At 48.3% G+C, this 27,350-nt stretch overlaps 1 protein-coding gene across 1 annotated transcript; it reads right to left on the bottom strand.

Annotated features, from left to right (window-relative positions):
• Positions 1 to 570: 570 nt before the first annotated feature.
• LOC140359994 (abl interactor 2-like) lies at positions 571 to 26,912 on the bottom strand. Its single transcript, XM_072445288.1, has 11 exons — positions 26,776 to 26,912; positions 19,055 to 19,222; positions 12,835 to 13,011; positions 12,027 to 12,044; positions 11,865 to 11,956; positions 10,286 to 10,420; positions 9,175 to 9,269; positions 5,446 to 5,664; positions 4,746 to 4,835; positions 2,552 to 2,710; positions 571 to 789 (listed from the first exon to the last, which is right to left on the bottom strand). Exons 1-11 carry the CDS (start codon positions 26,890 to 26,892, stop codon positions 614 to 616), a joined length of 1,446 nt encoding a protein of 481 aa, XP_072301389.1. The 5' UTR covers positions 26,893 to 26,912; the 3' UTR covers positions 571 to 613.
• Positions 26,913 to 27,350: the final 438 nt, after the last annotated feature.

Here is a 27,350-nt window from a genome sequence, read left to right as displayed (position 1 = left end):
GGACGTACTCTGTCATCCGCGTTGGGGAGAATACTGCATTATATTATATTCTGAAAACACGACGTAGGATTGAAACTGCTTTTTGTTTGTTCTGGATTTATTTATAAGAGAAGAGAAGCTTTACCACAAATAAATAAAGGATAAATCGCACATGTTCTCTACTTTTTCTTACAATTTCAGTGAAGTTTGAAACCAAATACTGTGTTGTGTTCCTCAGCTTTTTGAAAAGTAACTGTTCCGAGCACCAGCAAAAGAAAGAGGAACTGCACTGGAATACAGTTACTCTAAATGAGTATTCGTACAAATATATATATATATATATATATATATATATATATATATATATATTCAGTTACTTGGAATGTACTGCGAAGTTCTTTTCCTCCTTCCTTCCTTCTTTCTCCCTCGTTCCTTCTTCCTTCCTTCCTTCCTCCTTCCTTCCTCCTTCCCCTTCCTTCTTCTCTCTTCTTTCTTCTTCCTTCCTTCCTTCCTTCCTCCTTCTTTCTTCTTCCTTCCTTCTTCTTTCTCCTTCCTTCTTCTTCCTTCCTTCCTTCCTCCCTCGTTCTTTCCCCTCCTCCTCCTTCTCCTTCTCCTCCTCCTCCTTCTCCTCCTCTCAGTCGTTGTAGTGCATGATGGACTCCACGTAGTTTCCCGGGAACAGTCCGGTGGTGGCGTTCATCACCCCCTCGTACCAGCCGTCCTCGTTCTTCTTGATCACGTAGATGATGGCTCCCTCCTGGAACGACAACTCGTCCTCCTTGTCCGCCGTGTAGTCGTAGATGGCGACCACTAGAGGGCGACACACACACACCAGCTCATTTCACTTGAAGATCATACGGAGCAGTTTTCTATCAACCCTTTTGAGCTTTCAACCGTGTTCTAATGTTGTTTTTACCAGTCTTGATTATCGAGATCTTTTTAGCCAATTCAGTAGAACGGGGCAAGATCGTGACCATAAGATACAAACGATCTCGTGAAGTGTGTTAAACGTTTGGATCAGACCAAAAAAATTTAGCTGTAGCTGAAAAAGGAAGTGCCACAACTGTTCATGACGTTCCCTCTGAACTTTAGAAGTGTGTACTTGTGTACTTGTGTACTCGTGTACTTGGGCCTCAGAACTCCTGCCGTGGACACATTACATGGATAAGGCCGCCACAAAGAAATGGATGACACAAACATCACCAATGATCACGGACTGGACTGACACTGGGACAGACATCAGACAAATGGAAAAAATTACATTCAGATTTAATTTGAAAATTGACAAATTTGCTGGACAAAATGAGGCTTCAATGTAGGACTTTTTATGCTGTATTTTTGTTCATGCCTTGTCATATTATGCCATTATTACTATTCATTATTATTATTATTACATATATATATATTTTACTTTTTGTTGGTATATAAAAAAATATTAAAGGTGGAATGGACTATTTTTTTCAGCAAATTTTTTATCATATTTCCTCGTGGCGTGGATAAATCATTTGTCCTGCCACGCATCAATCATAAAACACACCTATCGCTCACCTGCAGCCGCGTCAGGCGCGTCCCCACGTTTTGCGTGCCTAAGCGCATGGATCTATCATAATATAGTTCCCTCAGTGTACGGGGCAAAATGAAGACGGAGAAAGACAGTTCGAGCTGACGCAGAAGTGGACAGAAATCTACAGGAGACGAGAGATGCAATGCGCTCCGTTGTGCTAAGAAACAAACGCACGTGTGTGTTGTATCGGTCCGCACGGGGGAGTGCGCATGCGCACTTCCACCTGCGTTCTCAAATCGCCGAAAAATCGTCCATACCGCTTTTAAATTAAATTAATCAAAAAATTGCTCGTGTCGCTCTTTGTCCTGTGAAAATTGTGTCTTGTGCAGCAGTGGAAAGTACCAAAAGTACCAAAGTAAAAGTACTGTGCCATTTTTCTTTATCTGTTTTGAAGTACATTTTACAGTGGATACTTTTTACTTCAGTACATTCGAGAGAAGGACCTGTACTTCCAACAGGACTGAAAAGTAAACAGTACTTTTTTACGTTCATCGACTGAGGAAATGTCCAGACTTTGAGCAAAAATGTACAGATTAAAAACTATTAGGAAATGTATGGAGTTAAAAAAAAATCTGCACATTTTTAAAATCCAGATCACTACTTTTGACGCTTTAATTGTTCTTTAAAATCTGTCTGAAATACTTTTACTTCAGTAGATTGTTTTTACTATCATATTTTTGCTTTTAATTTTATGCAACTTGATTTATTTTATTTATTTTATTTATTTTATTTATTTTATTTATTTTATTTATTTTATTTATTTTATTTATTTTATTTATTTTATTTATTTTATTTATTTTATTTATTTTATTTATTTTATTTATTTTATTATTTCTTTACCAGGCAAAACATTAAGAACGAGTTTACAGTGTTGGCCTGGGTCCTACTTTATGACGTCATCCAGTGGTAATTGAGGAAGTGCTCCTCCGTGTTTATAAAGTCCAAACACCTCCACAGCCCTTATTTCAAAAATGCCTGCACTCAAATTTCACTCCGTTATTCACGTACCTTTCTCCAGGTAGCTCCGCGGGGCCCAGGCCGGCTCCTCCTCCGTGTAAGGGTCCACGTACTCTGGGTCCGGCTCCGGCTTGTCCAGTGGAGGCGGCTGCGGAGAGACCAGCGGCTCCTCTGATTGGCCCTGAGGAGGGGGCGGTGCTCCGTCCGAGACTGAGTGCAGAGCAAAAGTCAAATATCGTTTTCGAAATACTTCAATTTCAGAACGTGGTCCGAGGTCAAGGCCCGTCCTGGTGTGGGTCTGGTGTGGGTCTGGTGGGTCTGATATGGGTCTGGTGTGGGTCTGGTGTGGGTCTGGTGGATCTGGTGTGGGTCTGGTGTGGGTCTGGTGTGGGTCTGGTGTGGGTCTGGTGGGTCTGGTGTGGGTCTGGTGGATCTGGTGTGGGTCTGGTGTGGGTCTGGTGGGTCTGGTGTGGGTCTGGTGTGGGTCTGGTGGGTCTGGTGTGGGTCTGGTGGATCTGGTGTGGGTCTGGTGTGGGTCTGGTGGGTCTGGTGTGGGTCTGGTGTGGGTCTGGTGGGTCTGGTGTGGGTCTGGTGGATCTGGTGTGGGTCTGGTGTGGGTCTGGTGGGTCTGGTGTGGGTCTGGTGTGGGTCGGGTGGGTCTGGTGTGGGTCTGGTGTGTCTGATGTGGGTCTGGTGGGTCTGGTGTGGGTCTGGTGGGTCTGGTGTGGGTCTGGTGTGGGTCTGGTGGGTCTGGTGTGGGTCTGGTGGGTCTGGTGTGGGTCTGATGTGGGTCTGGTGTGGGTCTGGTGGGTCTGGTGGGTCTGGTGTGGGTCTGGTGGGTCTGGTGTGTGTCTGGTGGGTCTGGTGGGTCTGGTGGATCTGGTGTGGGTCTGGTGTGGGTCTGGTGTGGATCTGGTGTGGGTCTGGTGTGGGTCTGGTGTGGGTCTGGTGTGGGTCTGGTGGGTCTGGTGTGGGTCTGGTGTGGATCTGGTGTGGGTCTGGTGTGGGTCTGGTGTGGGTCTGGTGGATCTGGTGTGGGTCTGATGGATCTGGTGTGGGTCTGATGTGGGTCTGGTGGATCTGGTGTGGGTCTGGTGGGTCTGGTGTGGGTCTGGTGGGTCTGGTGTGGATCTGGTGTGGGTCTGGTGTGGGTCTGGTGTGGGTCTGGTGTGGGTCTGGTGGATCTGGTGTGGGTCTGGTGTGGGTCTGGTGTGGGTCTGGTGTGGGTCTGATGTGGGTCTGATGTGGGTCTGGTGGATCTGGTGTGGGTCTGGTGGGTCTGGTGTGGGTCTGGTGGATCTGGTGTGGGTCTGGTGTGGGTCTGGTGTGGGTCTGGTGGATCTGGTGTGGGTCTGGTGGGTCTGGTGGGTCTGGTGTGGGTATGGTGGGTCTGGTGTGGGTCTGGTGGGTCTGGTGGGTCTGGTGTGGGTATGGTGGGTCTGGTGTGGGTCTGGTGTGGGTCTGGTGGGTCTGGTGGGTCTGGTGTGGATCTGGTGGATCTGGTGTGGGTCTGGTGTGGGTCTGGTGGGTCTGGTGTGGGTCTGGTGTGGGTCGGGTGGGTCTGGTGTGGGTCTGGTGTGTCTGATGTGGGTCTGGTGGGTGGGTCTGGTGGGTCTGGTGTGGGTCTGGTGTGGGTCTGGTGGGTCTGGTGTGGGTCTGATGTGGGTCTGGTGTGGGTCTGGTGGGTCTGGTGTGGGTCTGGTGGGTCTGGTGTGTGTCTGGTGGGTCTGGTGGGTCTGGTGGATCTGGTGTGGGTCTGGTGGGTCTAGTGTAGGTCTGGTGGGTCTGGTGTGGGTCTGGTGTGTCTGATGTGGGTCTGGTGGGTCTGGTGTGTCTGATGTGGGTCTGGTGGGTCTGGTGTGGGTCTGGTGTGGGTCTGGTGGATCTGGTGGGTCTGGTGTGTGTCTGGTGGGTCTGGTGGGTCTGGTGGATCTGGTGTGGGTCTGGTGGGTCTAGTGTAGGTCTGGTGGGTCTGGTGTGGGTCTGGTGTGTCTGATGTGGGTCTGGTGGGTCTGGTGTGTCTGATGTGGGTCTGGTGGGTCTGGTGTGGGTCTGGTGTGGGTCTGGTGGATCTGGTGTGGGTCTGGTGGGTCTAGTGTAGGTCTGGTGGGTCTGATGTGGGTCTGGTGGGTCTGGTGTGGGTCTGGTGTGGGTCTAGTGGGTCTGGTGTGGGTCTGGTGGTTAGGTTTGGTCAGTTTGTTGGAGGTCAGATGTTCTTCTCTGCAGATGAAATGAAAGCACTCACTGGAGTCTTGAACTCGAGCGACAAAGCCCATCAGAGGAAGCTGAGGAGAGAACTGCAGTAGGGATGGAGGAGGAAGAGGAGGAGGAGACGCTGCAGACACAAGGCACAGCTCATCAACGCACTCGAATGTACACTTTGTTGGAGCCATTTGACCTTATATCAGTGTTTTTTTTTGCTAAAGTCATTTTTGGCTGCTTGTCTCGCTATTGATTGGTTGGACGGACGGAAACCTGCATTTTTTCAGTGCTAAAGTGCAATAACTCAGCTTCTACTGCGTCTGGGCCTGGACTTAGAATTAGATTTCAACAAATCCTTCAGTACAATTTGTCCAAATGTTGTTCCATACAAGATTAAAGTTTGTTGTGTGCAAGTACAATGTCCCATGTGAATCTATGGATGTGTGGTATTATTTAATTTAAGTGCATTAAATAAAATAAAAATAAATATCTTTAGGTGCAGATTGGAAAATTATGTGTATATCTTGGAACAGATTAAAAACTGCAAATTAAAACATTTATTTTCGCCTGTAGTGTGTTGCCTTAAAGATTTTTGTATTTATTTATTTTATTTATTTTATTTATTTTATTTATTTTATTTATTTTATTTATTTTATTTATTTTATTTATTTTATTTATTTTATTTATTTTATTTATTTTAAATTTGTATTTGTATTATTTATTTATTATTTATTTAAACATACCTGGGCTTTGGTTGTAGTACGTTCCCCCGTTGGCCGCGCTCTGGGCCGTGATTTGCTGAATTGAGCAGGTGGGGGGGAGACTAACTCTGTTTTGGGCTGTCGTGATTGGCTGCCCGGTCACAGAGGGGGGCCGGCGGTATGGCAGGGACCCGCCCACCTGAGGGGCCTGGTGTCGGGGCTGAGGCCGGTTCATGCTGTAGAACTGAGGCACAATCGCTCCTGGGACAGAAGAGACAGAAATAACACATTAATTTTACATCAAGATTAAGCAGAACTAAACAGCTTTGGGGCGGAACAGCTCCCCCTGCAGTTCTCTTGTGAAAGTACATTGTCAGAAAACAGACGTAAAAGCTTATAATGAGACGGTATAATCACATACAAACACTTTTAACGTTGCCACATATTTTAAAAAGCCAGGGTTTCTCAGAAGAGTTGTCGTCAGGTCGATTTTCAAGGCTGGTTTTCCGCCCAGAAACAGCAGGGGGCGACGATGGACACTTTAAACACCCCAAAAAAACATTTAACCATCACGCACCTGATTTTTTCGTGTAGTAAAGTAACATTAGTCTTTCCTCTGTACAGGTATATTACAAAAAAGGACAAATATTATGCATTATTCGTATTATCAGCCTTTAAAGATGCTCTTGAGTTTGGCATCTCATGTTTTTGAGCTAAAAAACAACATTTGGATCGCTGCTTTTTCCCAGGGAGTTTTGGCCTTCTACTGGCGGCAGAGGGAATTACACACAGTTTAAGATAAACATGTCAAAGAATTTCAAGCTGGCCTCTCACGTCCTGGTCAAAGCACACAGTCGTACTGATTGTGATGAGACGGGAGGAAGTCTGGAGCTGATTTATGGAGTTTAAAAACAGCAGAAGATTCTCACAGATGGAGATAAGGTCAGTTATCGAGGAGATTCAGAACGGAGGGTTTCTGAGGCTCGGAGGGGAGAGGACTTTGTCAAACTGTGAATGAAGCTAAATGTGCTCCAGCCGAGTTTGTGTGCTCATGTCCAAGCAGGAAGTGCAATTATAAACTTTACGAAACCAGTCAAACTGGAGACAAACCACTCACCTTCGCTGGGAGACGGTGAGGACACGAAGGAGAGAGTGGGTGGAGGAGCAGGGGAGAGCAGAGGGGAGCGGTCCGGGGGAGGAGCAGGGGAGAGCAGAGGGGAGCGGTCCGGGGGAGGAGCTGCAGACTCGGGGTCAGAGGAGGTGGGAGGTGGGTCTGAGTCTGCCCCGGGCTGAGGAGGAGAGAGGGCGGGTCCTGGAGGGTGAGACTGGGTCATGGTGGAGGAGGAGGAGGAGGAAGAGGAGGAGGTGGAGGGAGACGGGGAGGAGCTGGGGGCCGTGGACGGAGAAGAGGAAGGTGCAACGCTCGGAGAAACTTAAGAGAAAAACAGGGAAGAAAAAGAGGGAAGTGAAGGAGTGACATGCAGGAGGATTTATCTGTTTTATTTGACCCCACAAACAATTGAGTTAAACCCAAAATAATCTACACTTGTCAAAACTGCTCAAATCAGGGTAAATGTCCTTAATTAAAATTATTTTACGTTATGTAGGTTTAGATTTGCAGAAGCTTAGAGGGAATATTTAATGTTCTTGAACTTATTTTTATTATTATCTTGTAATATTAAAGGTTGAATGGACAATTTTTTTGACCCAAATCTGAGTCTTATTTCCTCGTGGCGTGGACTGCCGATTAGTCCTGCCACGTATCAATCATAAAACTCACCTACCGCTCACCTGCAGCCGCGTGTGGCTCGTCCCCAGGAGAGCATTATGGTTCCGCGTGTCTAAGCGCATTGATCCATCATAATATAGTTCCCTCAGTGTAGAGATGCGATGCGATCCGTCGCGCTAATAAACAAACGCCTGTGTGTGTTGTATCAGTCCGCACGGGGGAGTGGCATGTGCACGGGGGAGTGGCATGTTCACGGGGAAGTGGCATGTTCACGGGGAAGTGGCATGTTCACGGGGGAGTGGCATGTTCACGGGGGAGTGGCATGTTCACGGGGAAGTGGCATGTTCACGGGGAAGTGGCATGTTCACGGGGAAGTGGCATGTTCACGGGGGAGTGGCATGTTCACGGGGGAGTGGCATGTTCACGGGGAAGTGGCATGTTCACGGGGGAGTGGCATGTTCACGGGGGAGTGGCATGTTCATGGGGGAGTGGCATGTTCACGGGGGAGTGGCATGTTCACGGGGAAGTGGCATGTTCACGGGGAAGTGGCATGTGCACAGGGGAGTGGCATGTCTACTTCCGCCTGAGTTCTCAAATCGCCGAAAAATCGTCCATTGCGCCTTTAATGAAAATCACAAATTGTTTCCTCTTTATGTAAATACTCCAGTTCAGATGATTACAATGATTAGAATATGACTATGATTATTTATTTTGATTATCTTAGTGCCCGGTGGGTCTGGTGTTTGCCTGGTGGGTCTGGTGTTTACCTGGTGGGTCTGGTGTGGGTCTGGTGTTTACCTGGTGTTTACCTGGTGGGTCTGGTGTTTACCTGGTGGGTCTGGTGTTTACCTGGTGTGGGTCTGGTGTGTGTCTGGTGTTTACTTGGTATTTACCTGGTGGGTCTGGTGTTTACCTGGTGTTTACCTGGTGGGTCTGGTGTGTGTCTGGTGTTTACTTGGTGTTTACCTGGTGGGTCTGGTGTTTACCTGGTGTGGGTCGTGTGTGGGTCTGTTGTTTACCTGGTGTGGGTCTGGTGTTTACCTGGTGTGGGTCTGGTGTTTACCTGGTGTGGGTCTGGTGTTTACCTGGTGTGGGTCTGTTGTTTACCTGGTGTGGGTCTAGTGTTTACCTGGTGTGGGTCTGGTGTTTACCTGGTGTGGGTCTGGTGTTTACCTGGTGTGGGTCTGTTGTTTACCTGGTGTGGGTCTGGTGTTTACCTGGTGTGGGTCGTGTGTGGGTCTGTTGTTTACCTGGTGTGGGTCTGGTGTTTACCTGGTGTGGGTCTGTTGTTTACCTGTTGTGGGTCTGGTGTTTACCTGGTGTGGGTCTGGTGTTTACCTGGTGTGGGTCTGGTGTTTACCTGGTGTGGGTCGTGTGTGGGTCTGTTGTTTACCTGGTGTGGGTCTGGTGTTTACCTGGTGTGGGTCTGTTGTTTACCTGTTGTGGGTCTGGTGTTTACCTGGTGTGGGTCTGGTGTTTACCTGGTGTGGGTCTGGTGTTTACCTGGTGTGGGTCTGGTGTTTACCTGGTGTGGGTCTGTTGTTTACCTGGTGTGGGTCTGGTGTTTACCTGGTGTGGGTCTGGTGTTTACCTGGTGTGGGTCTGGTGTTTACCTGGTGTGGGTCGTGTGTGGGTCTGTTGTTTACCTGGTGTGGGTCTGGTGTTTACCTGGTGTGGGTCTGGTGTTTACCTGGTGTGGGTCTGTTGTTTACCTGGTGTGGGTCTGGTGTTTACCTGGTGTGGGTCTGGTGTTTACCTGGTGTGGGTCTGGTGTTTACCTGGTGTGGGTCTGGTGTTTACCTGGTGTGGGTCTGGTGTTTACCTGGTGTGGGTCTGGTGTTTACCTGGTGTGGGTCTGGTGTTTACCTGGTGTGGGTCTGGTGTTTACCTGGTGTGGGTCTGCTGTTTACCTGGTGTGGGTCTGGTGTTTACCTGGTGTGGGTCTGCTGTTTACCTGGTGTGGGTCTGGTGTTTACCTGGTGTGGGTCTGGTGTTTACCTGGTGTGGGTCTGGTGTTTACCTGGTGTGGGTCTGCTGTTTACCTGGGTACATGGCTGGTGGAGACGGCGTTGGCACGGCAATGGGCAGCCCGACACTCCCACTCACGCTGTTCTCTCTGCCGCCGCCGCCGCCGCTGCTGCCGCTGAAACCACATGAGACGTTCCTCAGGTCACGACACGTTTCAGGGACGGATTTATTCAGAAAGAAAAACAACGGAAAATACATCCAATCAAAAGGAAAAATGTGTTGCAAAAAAATTACAAAAAGCTGTGAGTTTGACAAGAGAACGATTAGAGACGTGCCAGAGCTGCAAAGACGGAAGACAAAGAAGCAAGAAGGTTATAGTTGTTTAATTTAGCAGTGAGGAGGGAAACGCTTAATTTGCGCTTAATGTATATAATATTGTGCATGATCAATAATCAAATCACTTCCTCATCAAAGATCGTCACTGTTAAATGAACAAAAACAAAGCACAAGGGGAATATCGAGATTAAATGACTGTTTTGTCGTTTTGGACCAGATCTAGCCCAGGATCTCGGTTGATGGGGGGTAAGTAACCCCTTCAGACACAGGCAGAACATGCAAACTCTGCATTGACCCGGGACCCTCCTGTCGGGCACAGATAATCCCAGATAATCCCTTTGTGCAGAAAGAGCAGAGGCGAGTGAAGACGACACACAGTTACTACAACAAACCGTCTGGTGCGGATTATTGCTCCCTTAAAGGTGCACTATGTAACTGGGGGAGGGTCCGCCAGGGTCATTAAACTGTATCTCCATGGAGACAAGCGGGTCAAGGTACAGGTCAGATCTGTGGAGTTACATTTTATTACGCCGTACTGTGGAAAATTCCAGACAAAGCACTCCAAATCTCCATGGATACGAGCAGGTTGCGGGCCCTCTGCCAGAAAAGCTACGCAGTGCACCTTTAAGAGAACACGAACAGGCAGATCGACGCACGACTTTGGGAACTAATGCGATAGAGACAACTCCTAAACACGTTTCAAGAGCAAAAGCGGCCAGTGTCTCCAGCCCCGACGGTTACGGCGGTTACGGCGGTCGTTGGGCGGTCGTTGGCGGTCGTTGGGCGGTCGTTGGCGGTCGGTGGCGGTCGGTGGCGGCGGTCGTTGGGCGGTCGTTTGGCGGTCGGTACCTGCTGGTTCTCGGGCGCTGCGTTAAAGTGGCTGTCCTCACTGGGCTGGGGAGGTTAGCACAGGGACTGGGACAGGACGCGTTAGGCACCACAGGGGGGCGCACCGGCTCCAGAGTCCTGTAGGGGGAGCTCTTCCTGTGCGCAGTGCGTCACAGGGACATTAATCATGGAATGAAATAAAGACTTAAAACACACGCGTGAAGGTAAAAACTGTGAGATGTGCTCCTCCCACGTCACTGCGATCTCAACCGCACACACTGGGAATGACCGTGATGAGGATTTATGGACTTAAACACAGCACAGGAGATCTTCGCGTTTCTACAGTTGACGACACAAATCTGGTACATCTGACCAGGCAATTTACCGCTATTCAAAGTACATTCTGATCAAATGACAGTTGTGTTCCAGGATTTATGGCTTATCATTTATTTATTCACATTTCTTGTCTTCTTGTTACTGTTGAATTCTTTCTGATTCAGCGGTGAAAAGAGAGTGGAGCAGCAGCAAAACTGAACCAAAACAACAGATGGAGCTGGACATTAAACCTGCCCAAGAAACAGCAGGAAATCTGTGGAAAATATGTCTGTAACGATGTGTGTGACGCCGTGTGTGACGCCTTGTGTGTAACGCTGTGTGTAACGCTGTGTGTGACAACGTGTGTAACGCCGTGTGTGACGCCTTGTGTGTAACGCTGTGTGTAACGCTGTGTGTAACGTCGTGTGTGACAACGTGTGTAACGCCGTGTATGACGCCGTGTGTGACGCCTTGTGTGTAACGCTGTGTGTAACGCTGTGTGTGACAACGTGTGTAACGCCGTGTGTGACGCCTTGTGTGTAACGCTGTGTGTAACGCTGTGTGTAACGTCGTGTGTGACAACGTGTGTAACGCCGTGTATGACGGCGTGTGTGACGCCGTGTGTGTAACGCTGTGTGTGTAACGCTGTGTGTAACGCCGTGTGTGACAACGTGTGTAACGCCGTGTATGACGGCGTGTGTGACGCCGTGTGTGTAACGCTGTGTGTGTAACGCTGTGTGTAACGCCGTGTGTGACAACGTGTGTAACGCCGTGTGTGTAACGCCGTGTGTGACAACGTGTGTAACGCCGTGTATGACGCCGTGTGTAACGCTGTGTGTGTAACGCTGTGTGTAACGCTGTGTGTAACGCCGTGTGTAACGCTGTGTGTAACGCTGTGTGTAACACTGTGTGTAACGCCGTGTGTGACGCTGTGTGTAACGCTGTGTGTAACGCTGTGTGTAACGCTGTGTGTAACGCCGTGTGTAACGCTGTGTGTAACGCTGTGTGTAACACTGTGTGTAACGCCGTGTGTGACGCTGTGTGTAACGCTGTGTGTAACGCCGTGTGTAACGCCGTGTGTAACGCTGTGTGTAACGCTGTGTGTAACGCCGTGTGTAACGCCGTGTGCGATGCTGATGCTTCACTGTGGTTTTCCTCATCTGTGTGATGTGGGAGGATGATGGAGAAGGGGAAGGAGGGGGGACTGTGTCCTTTCATGAACGGCGTTTGTGTCTATCCACTGTGTCCAGTGCAGTGTGATGACCGAGACACATAAAGTACTGACCCGATGAGGATGCCTTTGCCGGCTCTGGGAGGACTGGGAGGCTTCTGGTTTGGAGCGCCGGATTGAGAGCCGCCTTTCTGATCTCCGTTCACCTGCGCGAGACCGCGGAGTCATGAAGGTTCCACAAGTCCTCGTTTAGACTGTGCCATGGTGCGATCTTACCTTGAACCTGAGCAGCCACTGACCATCGAGGCGAGGAAAAGAGAGGAAAAGAGAAGGAAAAGAGAGGGAACAAAGAGGGAACAGAGAGGGAAAAGAGAGGGAACAGAGAGGGAAAAGAGAGGGAACAGAGAGGGAAAAGAGAGGGAACAGAGCGCACTTTAGTTTCAGGTCAAAAACGATCATGATGGATGGACATTTTGCTTTAAAACGATTTTTCTTTCTTCAAATTAAATAATAAAATTAAATAAATATTAAAATGAAAAACTGAAATAGATAAAAATAAATAAAAAATAAATAAAAATGAAAATAATAATAAAGCCACGTTTCCACCGGCCCTGGAATCCCAGACCGGTTTGGCACGTTGTTTTTTTAATGGCAGTGTGCATTTCCTCATCCTTATAATCTCATGTATTCAGTCTTGAAGCGAGTGACGCGCGTCAATAAACTGGAGACAGCCCATGCTAACACGTTTAGCTTTGTTGAGAAACTGAGCTAAGCCTGTGGGCTCAGCATGTCGTTAGCATTACTGGAAACAGCGGTTTATTACCTTCCGTTTTCATCTGTTTTTGGTCTTTTTTTTGTTTTGCCTGAGTCTGTTTTCTCCCTTGGCCAATCGCCTCGCTCGGGTGCTCGGCTCGTCCTCGGCTAAAGTGGGCCGGGAGCCGAAGAGAGCCAGAACGATTTGGAAGCTAGACCCTCGCAGCGTTCGCTTTGGACCCCTTGAACTGGCCAATGCGGTTCACTTAAGACAGACTGAGGGGCTCCAAAGTGAACCGGTGGAAACGTGGCTCCGGCGACAGTGGCTCACCTTGATCCCGTGCCCGACGTCGTCCAGGCCGCCGTAGTCGATGGGCTTCCTCACGTACCTCACCGGCCGCTCGGGGTTGGGCGGGGCGACGATTTTGTGGGAGCGACTGGTGTTTTTGTTGGTGGTCAGGATCCCGATCTCCCGCCGCGCCACCTTCTCTTTGTGGATGTCCACCGTCTGCAAACACGGGGCCAACGCCTTTGATTTAGCAGTGTGAATGAGGTTAAGAGCGAGGCCTTGAGGTCACGCTGTAGTGGAAGCGGTTGTGTAAGAGTTGTGAGCGTTGAAATGTTCTGTTGGAGGTGTTTTAAAACGCATAAAGATGATACAACTGTTATCACAGAATAGCTTGTTTTTACTAGTTTATAGTTTTACTTCCTGTTTGTAATTGATGACATCACACTTGGGAATTACCTTGCATCCACTGGGCAAAAATCTCATCTATTGTCACTTTTTATTTTATTTTTTACATGAGAGCGACTTTATTTTGTTGAATTCATGTTTAGAGGGACAAAAAAAGTTGTTTATTTTGTGTAAATGTATTTAAATGACTTTTATTTTGCACATATTTTACTTCGCATGCCCTCATTTGATCGTATTTGCGCACAGTCTGTACGTTTTACCGTCACCGATAACGGCAACAAAACCCATCATGATTCGTCCGCACAAAAAGACAAAACGTATACATCGAGGACAAACTGGGGTAAAACATAAGACTGAGGACAAATATCGATGACTTACTTATACAACACAGTGGAATATTATAGGGTTGTTGTTGTTGTGTTACGCTACAGTCTGACATGGAGGAGGCGGAGACTCAGGGAGGCTGCAGTGGGAGGTGGTGATGTAACACTTGGAAACCGACCGCCATAAAACACCAAAGAAGAAGAAGAAGCTAAAAATGTTTGTGCGTGTGTGTGTGTGTTTGGAGCAGTGTGTGTGTGTGTGTGTGTGAGCGCTCTGTCTGTGTGAAACTCGCCTACAGAGCAGCTGCGAGGAACAGGAGTCTGATTCCTCGCAGCTGCTCTGTAGGCGAATCCTATCTATCTGATAGGTTCCAATTTGTTAATGTAAACCAGAGCTCCTCACCAAGCTCTAAAGTAATTTACGGTGTGCCACAGGGTTTGGTACTCGGTCCAATTCTGTTTACTCTTTATATGCTGCCATTAGGCAACATTATCAGAAAGCATGACATTAACTTCCACTGCTATGCAGACGACACTCAGCTGTATTTATCAATGAAACCTGATCAGAGCGATCAAGTAGACAGACTTAGTACTTGTGTGAAGGAGATAAAAACCTGGATGACACTAAACTACCTGCTTCTTAACCCTGAAAAAACCGAGGTCATTGTGCTTGGCCCTAAGCATCTACGAGACTCTCTATCTGAGCAGATAGTCACACTGGACAATGTCAGTGTAGCCTCCAGTTCTACTGTAAGAAATCTTGGAGTCTTATTTGACCAGGAGCTCTCATTTAAAGCTCATATAAATCAAGCTTGTAAAACAGCCTATTTCCATTTGCGCAACATAGCCAAAATCAGAAGAATCCTGCCTAAAAGTGATGCCGAAAAACTTATCCATGCATTTGTAACGACTAGATTAGACTACTGTAACTCCCTGCTTGCAGCGTGTCCTAAAAGCTCCATAAAAAACTGGTTCAAAATGCAGCAGCAAGATTACTAACAGGAACAAAAAGAAGAGAGCACATTACGCCGGTGCTGAAGTCTCTTCACTGGCTCCCCGTCGAGTCTAGAATCAAATTCAAAATTCTACTCTTGACCTACAAAGCCATAAATGACATGGCCCCATCCTACCTCAAAGATGCTATAGAACCATATCATCCAAACAGAGCTCTTCGCTCTCAGAATGCCGGCCTTCTGGTGGTGCCAAGAGTCTCTAAAAGTACTGTAGGAGGTAGAGCGTTTAGCTACCAAGCTCCTGTGTTATGGAATCAGCTCCCGACCCATGTTAAATATGCTGACACAGTCTCTTCATTTAAGTCCAGGCTTAAAACGTTCCTCTTCGAAATCGCTTATGGTCAGACTAGTTAGGAACAGAAACATAAACCCACAGCTTTAGCTACGCTGCCCTAGGAGTAACTATGCTGGGGGAAGTATGACAGCTTGAGCACTATCCTCTTCTTCTTCTGACTACTTATGCTATCAAACAATATTTATTTTTTAATTCCACTTGCAAACTGTTCACCGCCTTCTTTTCTTTCTCTCACTCCTGAGGACCTGTGGACCCAGATGCCCCTCCCCTGGTGAAGTGGTCCCTGCCCTGTGTGGACGGTCCCTCATCTGCCTGAGGAGTGGGTCCAGCTCGCCTCCGACGGTCCCTCATCTGCCTGAAGTGTGGGTCCAGCTCGCCTCCGACGGTCCCTCATCTGCCTGAAGTGTGGGTCCAGCTCGACTCAGACGGTCCCTCATCTGCCTGAAGAGTGGGTCCAGCTCGCCTCCGACGGTCCCTCATCTGCCTGAAGAGTGGGTCCAGTTCGCCTCAGTCGGTCCCTCATCTGCCTGAAGAGTGGGTCCAGCTCGCCTCAGTCGGTCCCTCATCTGCCTGAAGAGTGGGTCCAGCTCGCCTCAGTCGGTCCCTCATCTGCCTGAAGAGTGGGTCCAGTTCGCCTCAGTCGGTCCCTCATCTGCCTGAAGAGTGGGTCCAGCTCGCCTCAGTTGGTCCCTCATCTGCCTGAAGAGTGGGTCCAGTTCGCCTCAGTCGGTCCCTCATCTGCCTGAAGAGTGGGTCCAGCTCCAGTCTCCCTCGTGTCCGTCTGTCCGTCTGTGAGAGTCGGATCTCTCCTTCACTGGAACTCCTCCAGTTTTCTACGCTTTTTTCCCAAAGAGGTTGTTTTTGTAGTTTTTCCTGGCCGAGAAGGAGAGTCTAAGGACAGAGAACCCTGGGACATCGTCCCTCGCCACCACAGACATTGTCTGACTCCCTCGCCACCACAGACATTGTTGATTCATTTCTCCCTGTGGCCCTCAGAGGCAACTGTTGTTGTGATTTTGGGCCTTACAAAAATAAATTGATTTGATTTGATTTGATTGATTCTGCAGCGAAATCTCATCACGTCCGCTCGACGTCTCCGAACGCTCTGATTATAAGTCCATTAAAGGGCCCATGACCGGGTTTTACAATGTTCTTATTCTGAGTGTGTTTATACCCGTTGTACTTATAAATTATAGTTTTACTCCAATCGAGCAGGTATTTGTGGAGAAAACGTTGAAAAATCTGTAGGAAATGACAATAAGTGCATCACACTTCACACCAGGGACACTCATTCCAGACAAAGTTTATGCAGAATTTACACAGAAGAAACAACTTTTTTGATCGAGATGCGGGTGTTACCTGCGAGATGTGATTGTTATCTGCGAGATGTGATTGTTACCTGCAAGATGTGATTGTTACTTGCGAGATGCGGCTGTTACCAGCGAGATGTGGCTGTTACCTGCGAGATGCGGCTGTTATCTGCGAGATGCGGTTGTTACCTGTGAGATGCGGTTGTTACCTGTGAGATGCGGGTGTTACCTGCGAGATGCGGGTGTTACCTGCGAGATGCGGTTGTTACCTGCGAGATGCGGTTGTTACCTGTGAGATGCGAGTGTTACCTGTGGGATGCGGTTGTTACCTGTGAGATGCGGTTGTTACCTGTGAGATGCGGGTGTTACCTGCGAGATGCGGGTGTTACCTGCGAGATGCGGGTGTTACCTGCGAGATGCGGGTGTTACCTGCGAGATGCGGCTGTTACCTGCGAGATGCGGCTGTCACCTGCGAGATGCGGCTGTTACCTGCGAGATGCGGCTGTTACCTGCGAGATGCGGTTGTTATCTGTGGAATGCGAGTGTTATCTGCGAGATGCGGGTGTTACCTGCGAGATGCGGCTGTTATCTTCGAGATGCGGGTGTTACCTGTGGGATGCGAGTGTTACCTGCGAGATGCGAGTGTTACCTGCGAGATGCGAGTGTTACCTGTGGGATACGAGTGTTACCTGCGAGATGCGAGTGTTACCTGCGAGATGTGGCTGTTACCTGCGAGATGCGGCTGTTACCTGCGAGATGCGGCTGTTACCTGCGAGATGCGGCTGTTACCTGCGAGATGCGGCTGTTACCTGCAAGATGCAAGTGTTACCTGCGGGATGCGGGTGTTACCTGTGAGATGAGGTTGTTACCTGCGAGATGTGTCTTTTACCTGCGAGATGCGAGTGTTACCTGTGGGATGCGGGTGTTACCTTGTGAGATGCGGTTGTTACCTGCAAGATGCAAGTGTTACCTGCGGGATGCGGGTGTTACCTGCGAGATGCGGCTGTTACCTGCAAGATGCGAGTGTTACCTGTGGGATGCGGGTGTTACCTTGTGAGATGCGGTTGTTACCTGCAAGATGCAAGTGTTACCTGCGGGATGCGGGTGTTACCTGTGAGATGTGTATGTTACCTGCGAGATGCGGCTGTTACCTGCGAGATGCGGCTGTTACCTGCGAGATGCGAGTGTTACCTCTGGGATGCGGGTGCTACCTTGTGAGATGCGGTTGTTACCTGTGAGATGCGAGTGTTACCTGTGGGATGCGGTTGTTACCTGTGAGATGCGGTTGTTACCTGTGAGATGCGGGTGTTACCTGCGAGATGCGGGTGTTACCTGCGAGATGCGGGTGTTACCTGCGAGATGCGGTTGTTACCTGTGAGATGCGAGTGTTACCTGTGGGATGCGGTTGTTACCTGTGAGATGCGGTTGTTACCTGTGAGATGCGGGTGTTACCTGCGAGATGCGGGTGTTACCTGCGAGATGCGGTTGTTACCTGCGAGATGCGGGTGTTACCTGCGAGATGCGGGTGTTACCTGCGAGATGCGGCTGTTACCTGCGAGATGCGGCTGTCACCTGCGAGATGCGGCTGTTACCTGCGAGATGCGGCTGTTACCTGCGAGATGCGGTTGTTATCTGTGGAATGCGAGTGTTATCTGCGAGATGCGGGTGTTACCTGCGAGATGCGGCTGTTATCTTCGAGATGCGGGTGTTACCTGTGGGATGCGAGTGTTACCTGCGAGATGCGAGTGTTACCTGCGAGATGCGAGTGTTACCTGTGGGATACGAGTGTTACCTGCGAGATGCGAGTGTTACCTGCGAGATGTGGCTGTTACCTGCGAGATGCGGCTGTTACCTGCGAGATGCGGCTGTTACCTGCAAGATGCGGCTGTTACCTGCGAGATGCGGCTGTTACCTGCAAGATGCAAGTGTTACCTGCGGGATGCGGGTGTTACCTGTGAGATGAGGTTGTTACCTGCGAGATGTGTCTTTTACCTGCGAGATGCGAGTGTTACCTGTGGGATGCGGGTGTTACCTTGTGAGATGCGGTTGTTACCTGCAAGATGCAAGTGTTACCTGCGGGATGCAGGTGTTACCTGCGAGATGCGGTTGTTACCTGCGAGATGCGGTTGTTACCTGTGAGATGCGAGTGTTACCTGTGGGATGCGGTTGTTACCTGTGAGATGCGGTTGTTACCTGTGAGATGCGGGTGTTACCTGCGAGATGCGGGTGTTACCTGCGAGATGCGGTTGTTACCTGCGAGATGCGGGTGTTACCTGCGAGATGCGGGTGTTACCTGCGAGATGCGGCTGTTACCTGCGAGATGCGGCTGTCACCTGCGAGATGCGGCTGTTACCTGCGAGATGCGGCTGTTACCTGCAAGATGCGGCTGTTACCTGCGAGATGCGGCTGTTACCTGCAAGATGCAAGTGTTACCTGCGGGATGCGGGTGTTACCTGTGAGATGAGGTTGTTACCTGCGAGATGTGTCTTTTACCTGCGAGATGCGAGTGTTACCTGTGGGATGCGGGTGTTACCTTGTGAGATGCGGTTGTTACCTGCAAGATGCAAGTGTTAACTGCGGGATGCGGGTGTTACCTGCAAGATGCGGCTGTTACCTGCAAGATGCGAGTGTTACCTGTGGGATGCGGGTGTTACCTTGTGAGATGCGGTTGTTACCTGCAAGATGCAAGTGTTACCTGCGGGATGCGGGTGTTACCTGTGAGATGTGTCTGTTACCTGCGAGATGCGGCTGTTACCTGCGAGATGCGGCTGTTACCTGCGAGATGCGAGTGTTACCTCTGGGATGCGGGTGCTACCTTGTGAGATGCGGTTGTTACCTGTGAGATGCGAGTGTTACCTGCGAGATGCGGCTGTTACCTGCGAGATATGGTTGTTACTTGCGAGATATGGTTGTTACCTGGGAGATGTGGTTGACGGAGCTCTCCATGCGTCGCAGCTGTGAGGCCTGGATGTCCAGCATCTGCAGGACGTTGTTGGCCAAAGTGTTGATGAGATACGCCACGCTGGCCAAAGACTGCGTCGTGTAGCACTTCGTCTCCTCCAGGGCGCGCTCTTTATCCGCACACTGCAAACACAGCACACAGCATACTTAAACTTATACTAAACTTATGTTTAGTATACCAGGACTAAACCAGGTTTAAACCAGGTCCAAACCAGGTGTAAATCAGGTCCAAACCAGGACTAAACCAGGTCTAAAACAGGTCTAAACCAGGTCTAAACCAGGTGTAAACCAGGTCCAAACCAGGACTAAACGTGGACTAAATCAGGTCTAAAAATAAATTAAAAAAATTCAATATATTAAATAAATTAAATTGAATTCAATTTAAATTGAATTAAATTAATTAATAAATAGAATACATATTTAAACAAATAAATGAAATAAATTGGAAATTGGACAAATAGTTGTTTCCACGTGACGTTTACATGCTGAGAGAGAAAACTGACCAAAATATGTAATGTCTCGCCTAAATCCCAACTCCTCCCCCTCTCCTCATCCCCTCTCTCTCTCTCCTCCTCCTCTCCTCATCCTCACCCCCTCTCTCTCCCTCTCTCCCCCTTCTCTTTCCCTCTTCCCCCCTCTCTCTCTCTCCCCCCTCCCTCCTTCTCTCTCTCTCTCTCCCCCCTCCCTCCCTCTTCCCCCTCTCTCTCCCCCCTCCCTCTTCCCCCTCTCTCTCCCCCCTCCCTCCCTCTCCCCCCTCCCTCTTCCCCCTCTCTCTCCCCCCTCCCTCCCTCTTCCCCCTCTCTCTCCCCCCTCCCTCTTCCCCCTCTCTCTCCCCCCTCCCTCCCTCTTCCCCCTCTCTCTCTCCCTCTCTCAGTTCATTCAGACAGATCGGGGCTGACGTTACACACTGGAGTACATGTGCCTGAAGTAAAACCACGTGGAGCGCTGGGTTTGTCCACATGTGCTGCTGAGACGAGAGGAGCAGAATCTAGGTCAGCGTCGCTCAGGCTGTTCACACCACGGCACTGACCGGATGATAATGAGGACCACGCTCGCCACAGTGATCTGCATGTGCGGCATTTTAGTGCAACGTTCAAGTTATAATAATATAATAAATATCAAGTTTGAATTCATAATTTAACTTTGTAAAAGGGCTAGAGTTTATTGCAAGAGAAATATGAGTTAAATATCAAAACACATGCATTTGTTTTCTGATTTTGACCCTATTTAACCAAAACCAGTCTAAGGATAAAACCAGGTCTAAACCAGGATTAAACCAGGTCCAAACCAGGTCTAAACCAGGTCTAAACCAGGTCTAAACCTGGACTAAACCAGGACTAAACCAGGTCTATATGTACACAAGTAACATGATGTGCTATATTTGTGCCACGGCTCACTTCAGTTTTAATAAATCGAATTAGGCAAAAGACACGCTCTAGTTCCTTCGTCCCACATTTTCTAACATGAGATTTATGAAGCAAAAACATAAGGCGAGGACGGTTCACAGCGACAGATTAAGACGGTTTGGACGTGCACAGAAACAGGAAAGAGAACATCCGAGTGAGGTCAGAGCCGCAGCAGACAACGGCAGAAAATCACAAAATATCCTGTTTTATTATTGAAAATCTTGTAGTTTAGACATGTAGAAAGATCAGGTTAAGCTCCTGGACGTGTTTTTCTCAGAATCCTACTTTTTAAATAATTTTCAAAAAATAAGAATTATAATTTTTTCCAACATTGATCGACAGTCTGGTGTTAAAACATGTGAAATGACCCACACAAGTGCAGAAACATCACATTATATCCTTATTTTGAAGTTTGTTTATCCAGCTATTTCCTCAAATATTCACAATACATTTTACAATATTACTGTTAACACGCTCAGCTGTCTCAGTACAACTCCAAAAGTGAATGGTGTGTAAAATCAAACACAAAACAAGGACAGAAATATCACTTTATACTCGTGTTTGCAAGTTTCTTTTTCATCTGATCTTTTTGCAGCCGTTTAAAGCTGTTTTTATTGTAGACGATATTCTCCATAATCTTATTTTCTCAAACCAGGAGCTGCGATATTATCACTGTTCACGACCACAGAGAACTGAGTCTGATGTGACAACAGGACTGCCAAATCTAAAGCTGCTGTTCCTCCAGGTTTAGTCCTGGTTTAGACCTGTTTTAGTCCTGGTTTAGACCTGGTTTAGTCCTGGTTTAGTCCTGGTTCAGACCTGGTTTAGTCCTGGTTTAGACCTGGTTTAGTCCTGGTTTAGTCCTGGTTTAGTCCTGGTTCAGACCTGGTTTAGTCCTGGTTTAGACCTGGTTTAGACCTGGTTTAGTCCTGGTTTAGACCTGGTTTAGTCCTGGTTTAGTCCTGGTTTAGACCTGGTTTAGTCCTGGTTTAGACCCTGCTTTAGTCCTGGTTAAGACCCTGGTTTAGTCCTGGTTTAGACTCTGGTTTAGTCCTGGTTTAGACCTGGTTTTGTCTTGGTTTAGTCCTGGTTTAGTTCCTGGTTTAGTCCTGGTTTAGTCCTGTTTTAGTCCTGGTTTGGTTCCTGGTTTAGTCCTGGTTTAGTCCTGGTTTAGTTCCTGGTTTAGTCCTGGTTAAGTCCTGGTTTAGTTCCTGGTTTAGTCCTGGTTTAGTTTCTGGTTCAGTCCTGGTTAAGTCCTGGTTAAGTCCTGGTTTTGTCCTGGTTTTGTCCTGGTTTAGTCCTGGTTTAGTCCTGGTTTAGTTTCTGGTTTAGTCCTGGTTTAGTCCTGGTTCAGTCCTGGTTAAGTCCTGGTTTAGACTTGGTTTAGTCCTGGTTTAGACCTGGTTTAGTCCTGGTTTAGTCCTGGTTCAGACCTGGTTTAGTCCTGGTTTAGACCTGGTTTAGACTGGTTTAGTCCTGGTTTAGTCCTGGTTTAGTCCTGGTTTAGTCCTGGTTCAGACCTGGTTTAGTCCTGGTTTAGACCTGGTTTAGTCCTGATTTAGTCCTGATTTAGTCCTGGTTTAGCTCTGGTTTTGTCCTGGTTTTGTCCTGGTTTAGTCCTGGTTTAGACCTGGTTTAGTCCTGGTTTAGTCCTGGTTTAGTCCTGGTTTAGTCCTAGTTTAGACCCTGCTTTAGTCCTGGTTAAGACCCTGGTTTAGTCCTGGTTTAGACTCTGGTTTAGTCCTGGTTTAGACCTGGTTTTGTCTTGGTTTAGTCCTGGTTTAGTTCCTGGTTTAGTCCTGGTTTAGTCCTGGTTTAGTCCTGGTTTGGTTCCTGGTTTAGTCCTGGTTTAGTCCTGGTTTAGTTCCTGGTTTAGTCCTGGTTAAGTCCTGGTTTAGTCCTGGTTTAGTTTCTGGTTTAGTCCTGGTTTAGTCCTGGTTCAGTCCTGGTTAAATCCTGGTTTAGTCCTGGTTTAGACCTGGTTTAGTCCCGGTTTAGTCCTGGTTTAGTCCCGGTTTAGTCCTGGTGTATTATCTGTGGCTCCAGGTTCCTCGTCTCACTCGGCCTCAGCTCTGAGGCTTTTCTGTTTCTGTTTTAGTTCCAAACCTCTTGCGGCGAGCCATGTGTCGGTGAGTCACGAATAATGCACCGGGACTAAACCAGGACAAAACCAGGACTAAACCAGTACAAAACCAGGACAAAACCAGGAACCAAACCAGGACTAAACCAGGACTAAACCAGGACAAAACCAGGACAAAACCAGGGCCAAACCAGGACTAAATCAGGACTAAATCAGGACTAAACCAGGACTAAATCAGGACTGAACCAGGGCTAAACCAGGACTAAATCAGGACTAAACCAGGGCTAAACCAGGACAAAACCAGGACAAAACCAGGACAAAACCAGAGCTAAACCAGGACTAAATCAGGACTAAATCAGGACTAAACCAGGACTAAATCAGGACTAAACCAGGGCTAAACCAGGACTAAATCAGGACTAAACCAGGTCTAATCAGGACTAAATCAGGACTAAACCAGGACTAAATCAGGACTAAACCAGGGCTAAACCAGGACTAAATCAGGACTAAACCAGGACTAAACCAGGACTAAACCAGGCCTAAACCAGGCCTAAACAAGGACTAAACCAGGACAAAACCAGGACAAAACCAGGACAAAACCAGAGCTAAACCAGGACTAAATCAGGACTAAATCAGGACTAAAACAGGACTAAATCAGGACTAAACCAGGGCTAAACCAGGACTAAATCAGGACTAAACCAGGTCTAACCAGGACTAAATCAGGACTAAACCAGGTCTAACCAGGACTAAATCAGGACTAAACCAGGGCTAAACCAGGACTAAATCAGGACTAAACCAGGACTATACCAGGACTAAATCAGGACTAAACCAGGGCTAAACCAGGTCTAAACCAGGACTAAACCAGGTCTAAACCAGGACTAAACCAGGACTAAACCATGACTAAACGAGAAACTAAACCAGGACTAAACCAGGACTAAACCAGGTCTAAACCAGGACTAAATCAGGATTAAACCAGGTCTAAACCAGAAACTAAACCAGGACTAAATCAGGACTGAACCAGGGCTAAACCAGGACTAAATCAGGACTAAACCAGGTCTAACCAAGACTAAATCAGGACTAAACCAGGACTAAATCAGGACTAAACCAGGACTAAACCAGGTCTAACCAAGACTAAATCAGGACTAAATCAGGACTAAATCAGGACTAAACCAGGGCTAAACCAGGACTAAATCAGGACTAAACCAGGTCTAAACCAGGACTAAATCATGACTAAACCAGGACTAAATCAGGACTAAACCAGGGCTAAACCAGGTCTCAACCAGGACTAAACCAGGTCTAAACCAGGACTAAACCAGGTCTAAATCGAGACTAGAGTTGCAGTTCAAAAACGTCCAGAATCATAAACACATCGGGACTTCACATGTTCAGTCAGGTTCCTCCGCAGTGAAAACGTGGCTTTGTGAACAGGTGCAGGGACGAGCCGCCGCCCACTCGTGCTCCCTCCACAAGCCGCCGCCCACTCGCACTCCCTCCACAACACCAGAGCTGAAAATAACACGACGTCAGTATCACGCCAAAACGCTTCGAATCAAGATCCACTTTCACATCTTAAACTCACTCAGGAGGAGCGTTAACGGCGAGACAGAACCTGCGCTTAACGTTTGTCATAGTTTTACATCAGTCAAGGTGCAGGTTGTGAAGGCATTTTGAAAAATAAGAGTGGAAATTGTCAGGATCCCTCTGTGATGTCATCAATATGCGACGCTCCGTCCAAAACACAGACACTTGGCACGCAACCGACACATTAAACAAACCGAAACAACCAAAATAAGGTCCTATCCAGCATTATTATTTATGAAATATATGCTTTATCCGTGTGTTTTAGTCATGTGACCTTTTTTTGGGTCACATGTTGAAGGCGTGGCACGTGCTGTTGCCTCTCGCTGTGACGGAGTCATGAAAAACAGCATCAAACAGGAAAGAAAATGAGCTGATACTTGAAGAAGACAGAAGTTCTGCACCTGACACGCCCCTCTGAACCGGACACGCCCTCTGCACCTGACACGCCCCTCTGAACCGGACACGCCCTCTGCACCTGAAACGCCCCTCTGAACCGGACACGCCCTCTGCACCTGACACGCCCTCTGAACCGGACACGCCCTCTGCACCTGACACGCCCTCTGAACCGGACACGCCCTCTGCACCTGACACGCCCCTCTGAACCGGACACACCCTCTGCACCGGACACGTCCTCTGCACCTGACACGCCCCTCTGCACCTGAAACGCCCTCTGCACCTGACACGTGCTCAAAGATTTCAAGAGCTCGGACTAATGTGTTTGATCCTAAAATATATTACCCGGAAATGAGGGTCCTTAAAACTATCTGCGAGTAGGCGTAACGTTTATTAGCATAGCCACGCAATAACATGTAAACTAGCATTAGCATTAGCTGCTAACGACCTGAAACTGCTCAGCCTCAGTCTGGAGTGACCTCTGTGAGTCCACTGGTCCCTCCTGACCACAGTCACACACTTCTGGACACACGGGGTCTTTGGGGGCGTGACAGAAGTTGGCACAGCCCACAGTGAACATGCGGCGAGTGCGTCACGTGACTTCAGACACATGAATAATCCCATCTGCTGTGAGCAAATGAGCTTTAACAAAGGCTAGAGAGAGAATGTTGCCATGGTAACCTACAGAAACCAACGTCCAGTTCCAGCTCTATGTTGTGTCGAATGCCCATGTTTTACCAAACAAATGTGAACAGAACCAAACCAGGGCAGTGTTTTTAGGGGAATATTCCTGTTCATAATTCAGTCCTTATGATTCAATGTTCAATCGTGTTCATGCCGGACACGTGGCCTGTGCCGGCGGCGGCCATCTTGGTTCCGGTCGCAAACGTAAACAAACCTAAACGCCAAACGAAATCGAGATAAACCGCTCGAATGTCAGAACAGCTGTAGTTCTGACATTTACACATCAACAAAAGTATAACCGCTTTTCTTTTGCGTTCAAACGTCGGATACCTGTGCTCAACACGCAAAGTAATGTAGGACATAAAAACTTGTCCTAAAAAATTGAATACACAATATTGGCACGAGTTAGACGTTCAAAAAAATCTATATAATAAAGCAAGGATTTTCTGACATTATTATGAATCATTAAAGCTTTTCCTGGATTCAAGATACGACTAAATTCAAACTCGATGTCGATACTAAGGAATTGGCTCGACTCTCGATACCGATCTCGATGCCACAATAATAAGAAAAATGCTTTGTTTTGACACAATAAACTGACATTTTCAACACAAAAAGATAATACTGTTTTTATGTCTCATTAAGCTGGTCATAAAAGGTCTGATTTGTCCCATTTATGTGATTATTTTTCAGTTTGATCGATACTAAATAAATACTAATAAATAAATAAATAAAAAATGTGAGATACTAAAGTAATCAAGCTTTAGTATTGATTAGTATCTGATTTTTAATACTTTTGACAACAGTGCTAAGTATATTATAGTATAGTAGTAGTAATAGTATTAGAGGAGTGGGACTTCTCTTTTTTTTCTTGTTAATGATTTTCAGCCAATTATTTTACAAAACGTAAACGGACCATAATAATAATCAGTTTAAACTTAATTTTAATTTTCTCTGATACAATAAGATACGTGATGCAGAGGCTGGAAATTACACCTGGACAGTACAGGGACAGTACAGGGACAGTACCTGGACAGTACAGGGACAGTACCGGGACAGTACAGGGACAGTACCGGGACAGTACAGGGACAGTACAGGGACAGTACCGGGACAGTACAGGGACAGTACAGGGACAGTACAGGGACAGTACCTGGACAGTACCGGGACAGTACAGGGACAGTACAGGGACAGTACCTGGACAGTACAGGAACAGTACAGGGACAGTACCGGGACAGTACAGGGACAGTACCGGGACAGTACCTGGACAGTACAGGGACAGTACCTGGACAGTACAGGGACAGTACCTGAACAGTACCTGGACAGTACCGGGACAGTACAGGGACAGTACAGGGACAGTACAGGGACAGTACCGGGACAGTACAGGGACAGTACCTGAACAGTACCTGGACAGTACCGGGACAGTACAGGGACAGTACCTGGACAGTACCTGGACAGTACCGGGACAGTACAGGGACAGTACAGGGACAGTACCGGGACAGTACAGGGACAGTACCGGGACAATACAGGGACATTACCTGGACATAGTTGCTCTCGCAATAATCCGCCACACGCTCCAGGTTGGTGAAACTGTCCAGTAAAGCCGTGCGTCCCGCCGGGATCTCATCCTCCAGCAGCATTTGTAACTCCGCCATTTTCACATGACGGAATGGTTCTGTCTCACTACGAGACGCACTGAGAGAGGAGAGGAGAGAGGGGGGAGGGAGAGAGGAGAGAGAGGGGGGAGGGAGAGAGGAGAGAGAGGGGGGAGGGAGAGAGGAGAGAGGAGAGAGAGGGGGGAGGGAGAGGGGAGAGAGAGGGGGGAGGGAGAGAGGAGAGAGGGGGGAGGGAGAGAGAGAGGAGAGAGGGGGGAGGGAGAGAGGAGAGAGAGGGGGGAGGGAGAGGAGAGAGGAGAGAGGGGGGAGGGAGAGAGAGGGGGGAGGGAGAGGAGAGAGAGAGGGGGGAGGGAGAGAGGAGAGAGGGAGAGAGAGGAGAGCGGGGGGAGGGAGAGAGAGGGGGGAGGGAGAGAGGAGAGAGGAGAGAGAGAGAGGAGAGAGGGGGGAGGGAGAGAGAGGAGAGAGAGGGGGGAGGGAGAGAGGAGAGAGCGGGGGGA

This window comes from Eucyclogobius newberryi, unplaced genomic scaffold (genome assembly GCF_026437365.1).
Source record: "Eucyclogobius newberryi isolate DKJ021-1_F unplaced genomic scaffold, fEucNew1.0.hap1 SCAF_14, whole genome shotgun sequence".
Classification (NCBI taxonomy): Eukaryota; Metazoa; Chordata; class Actinopteri; order Gobiiformes; family Gobiidae; genus Eucyclogobius; species Eucyclogobius newberryi.
Note: the sequence above shows the minus strand (reverse complement) of the source record. Positions and strands in the feature narration are given on the sequence as shown.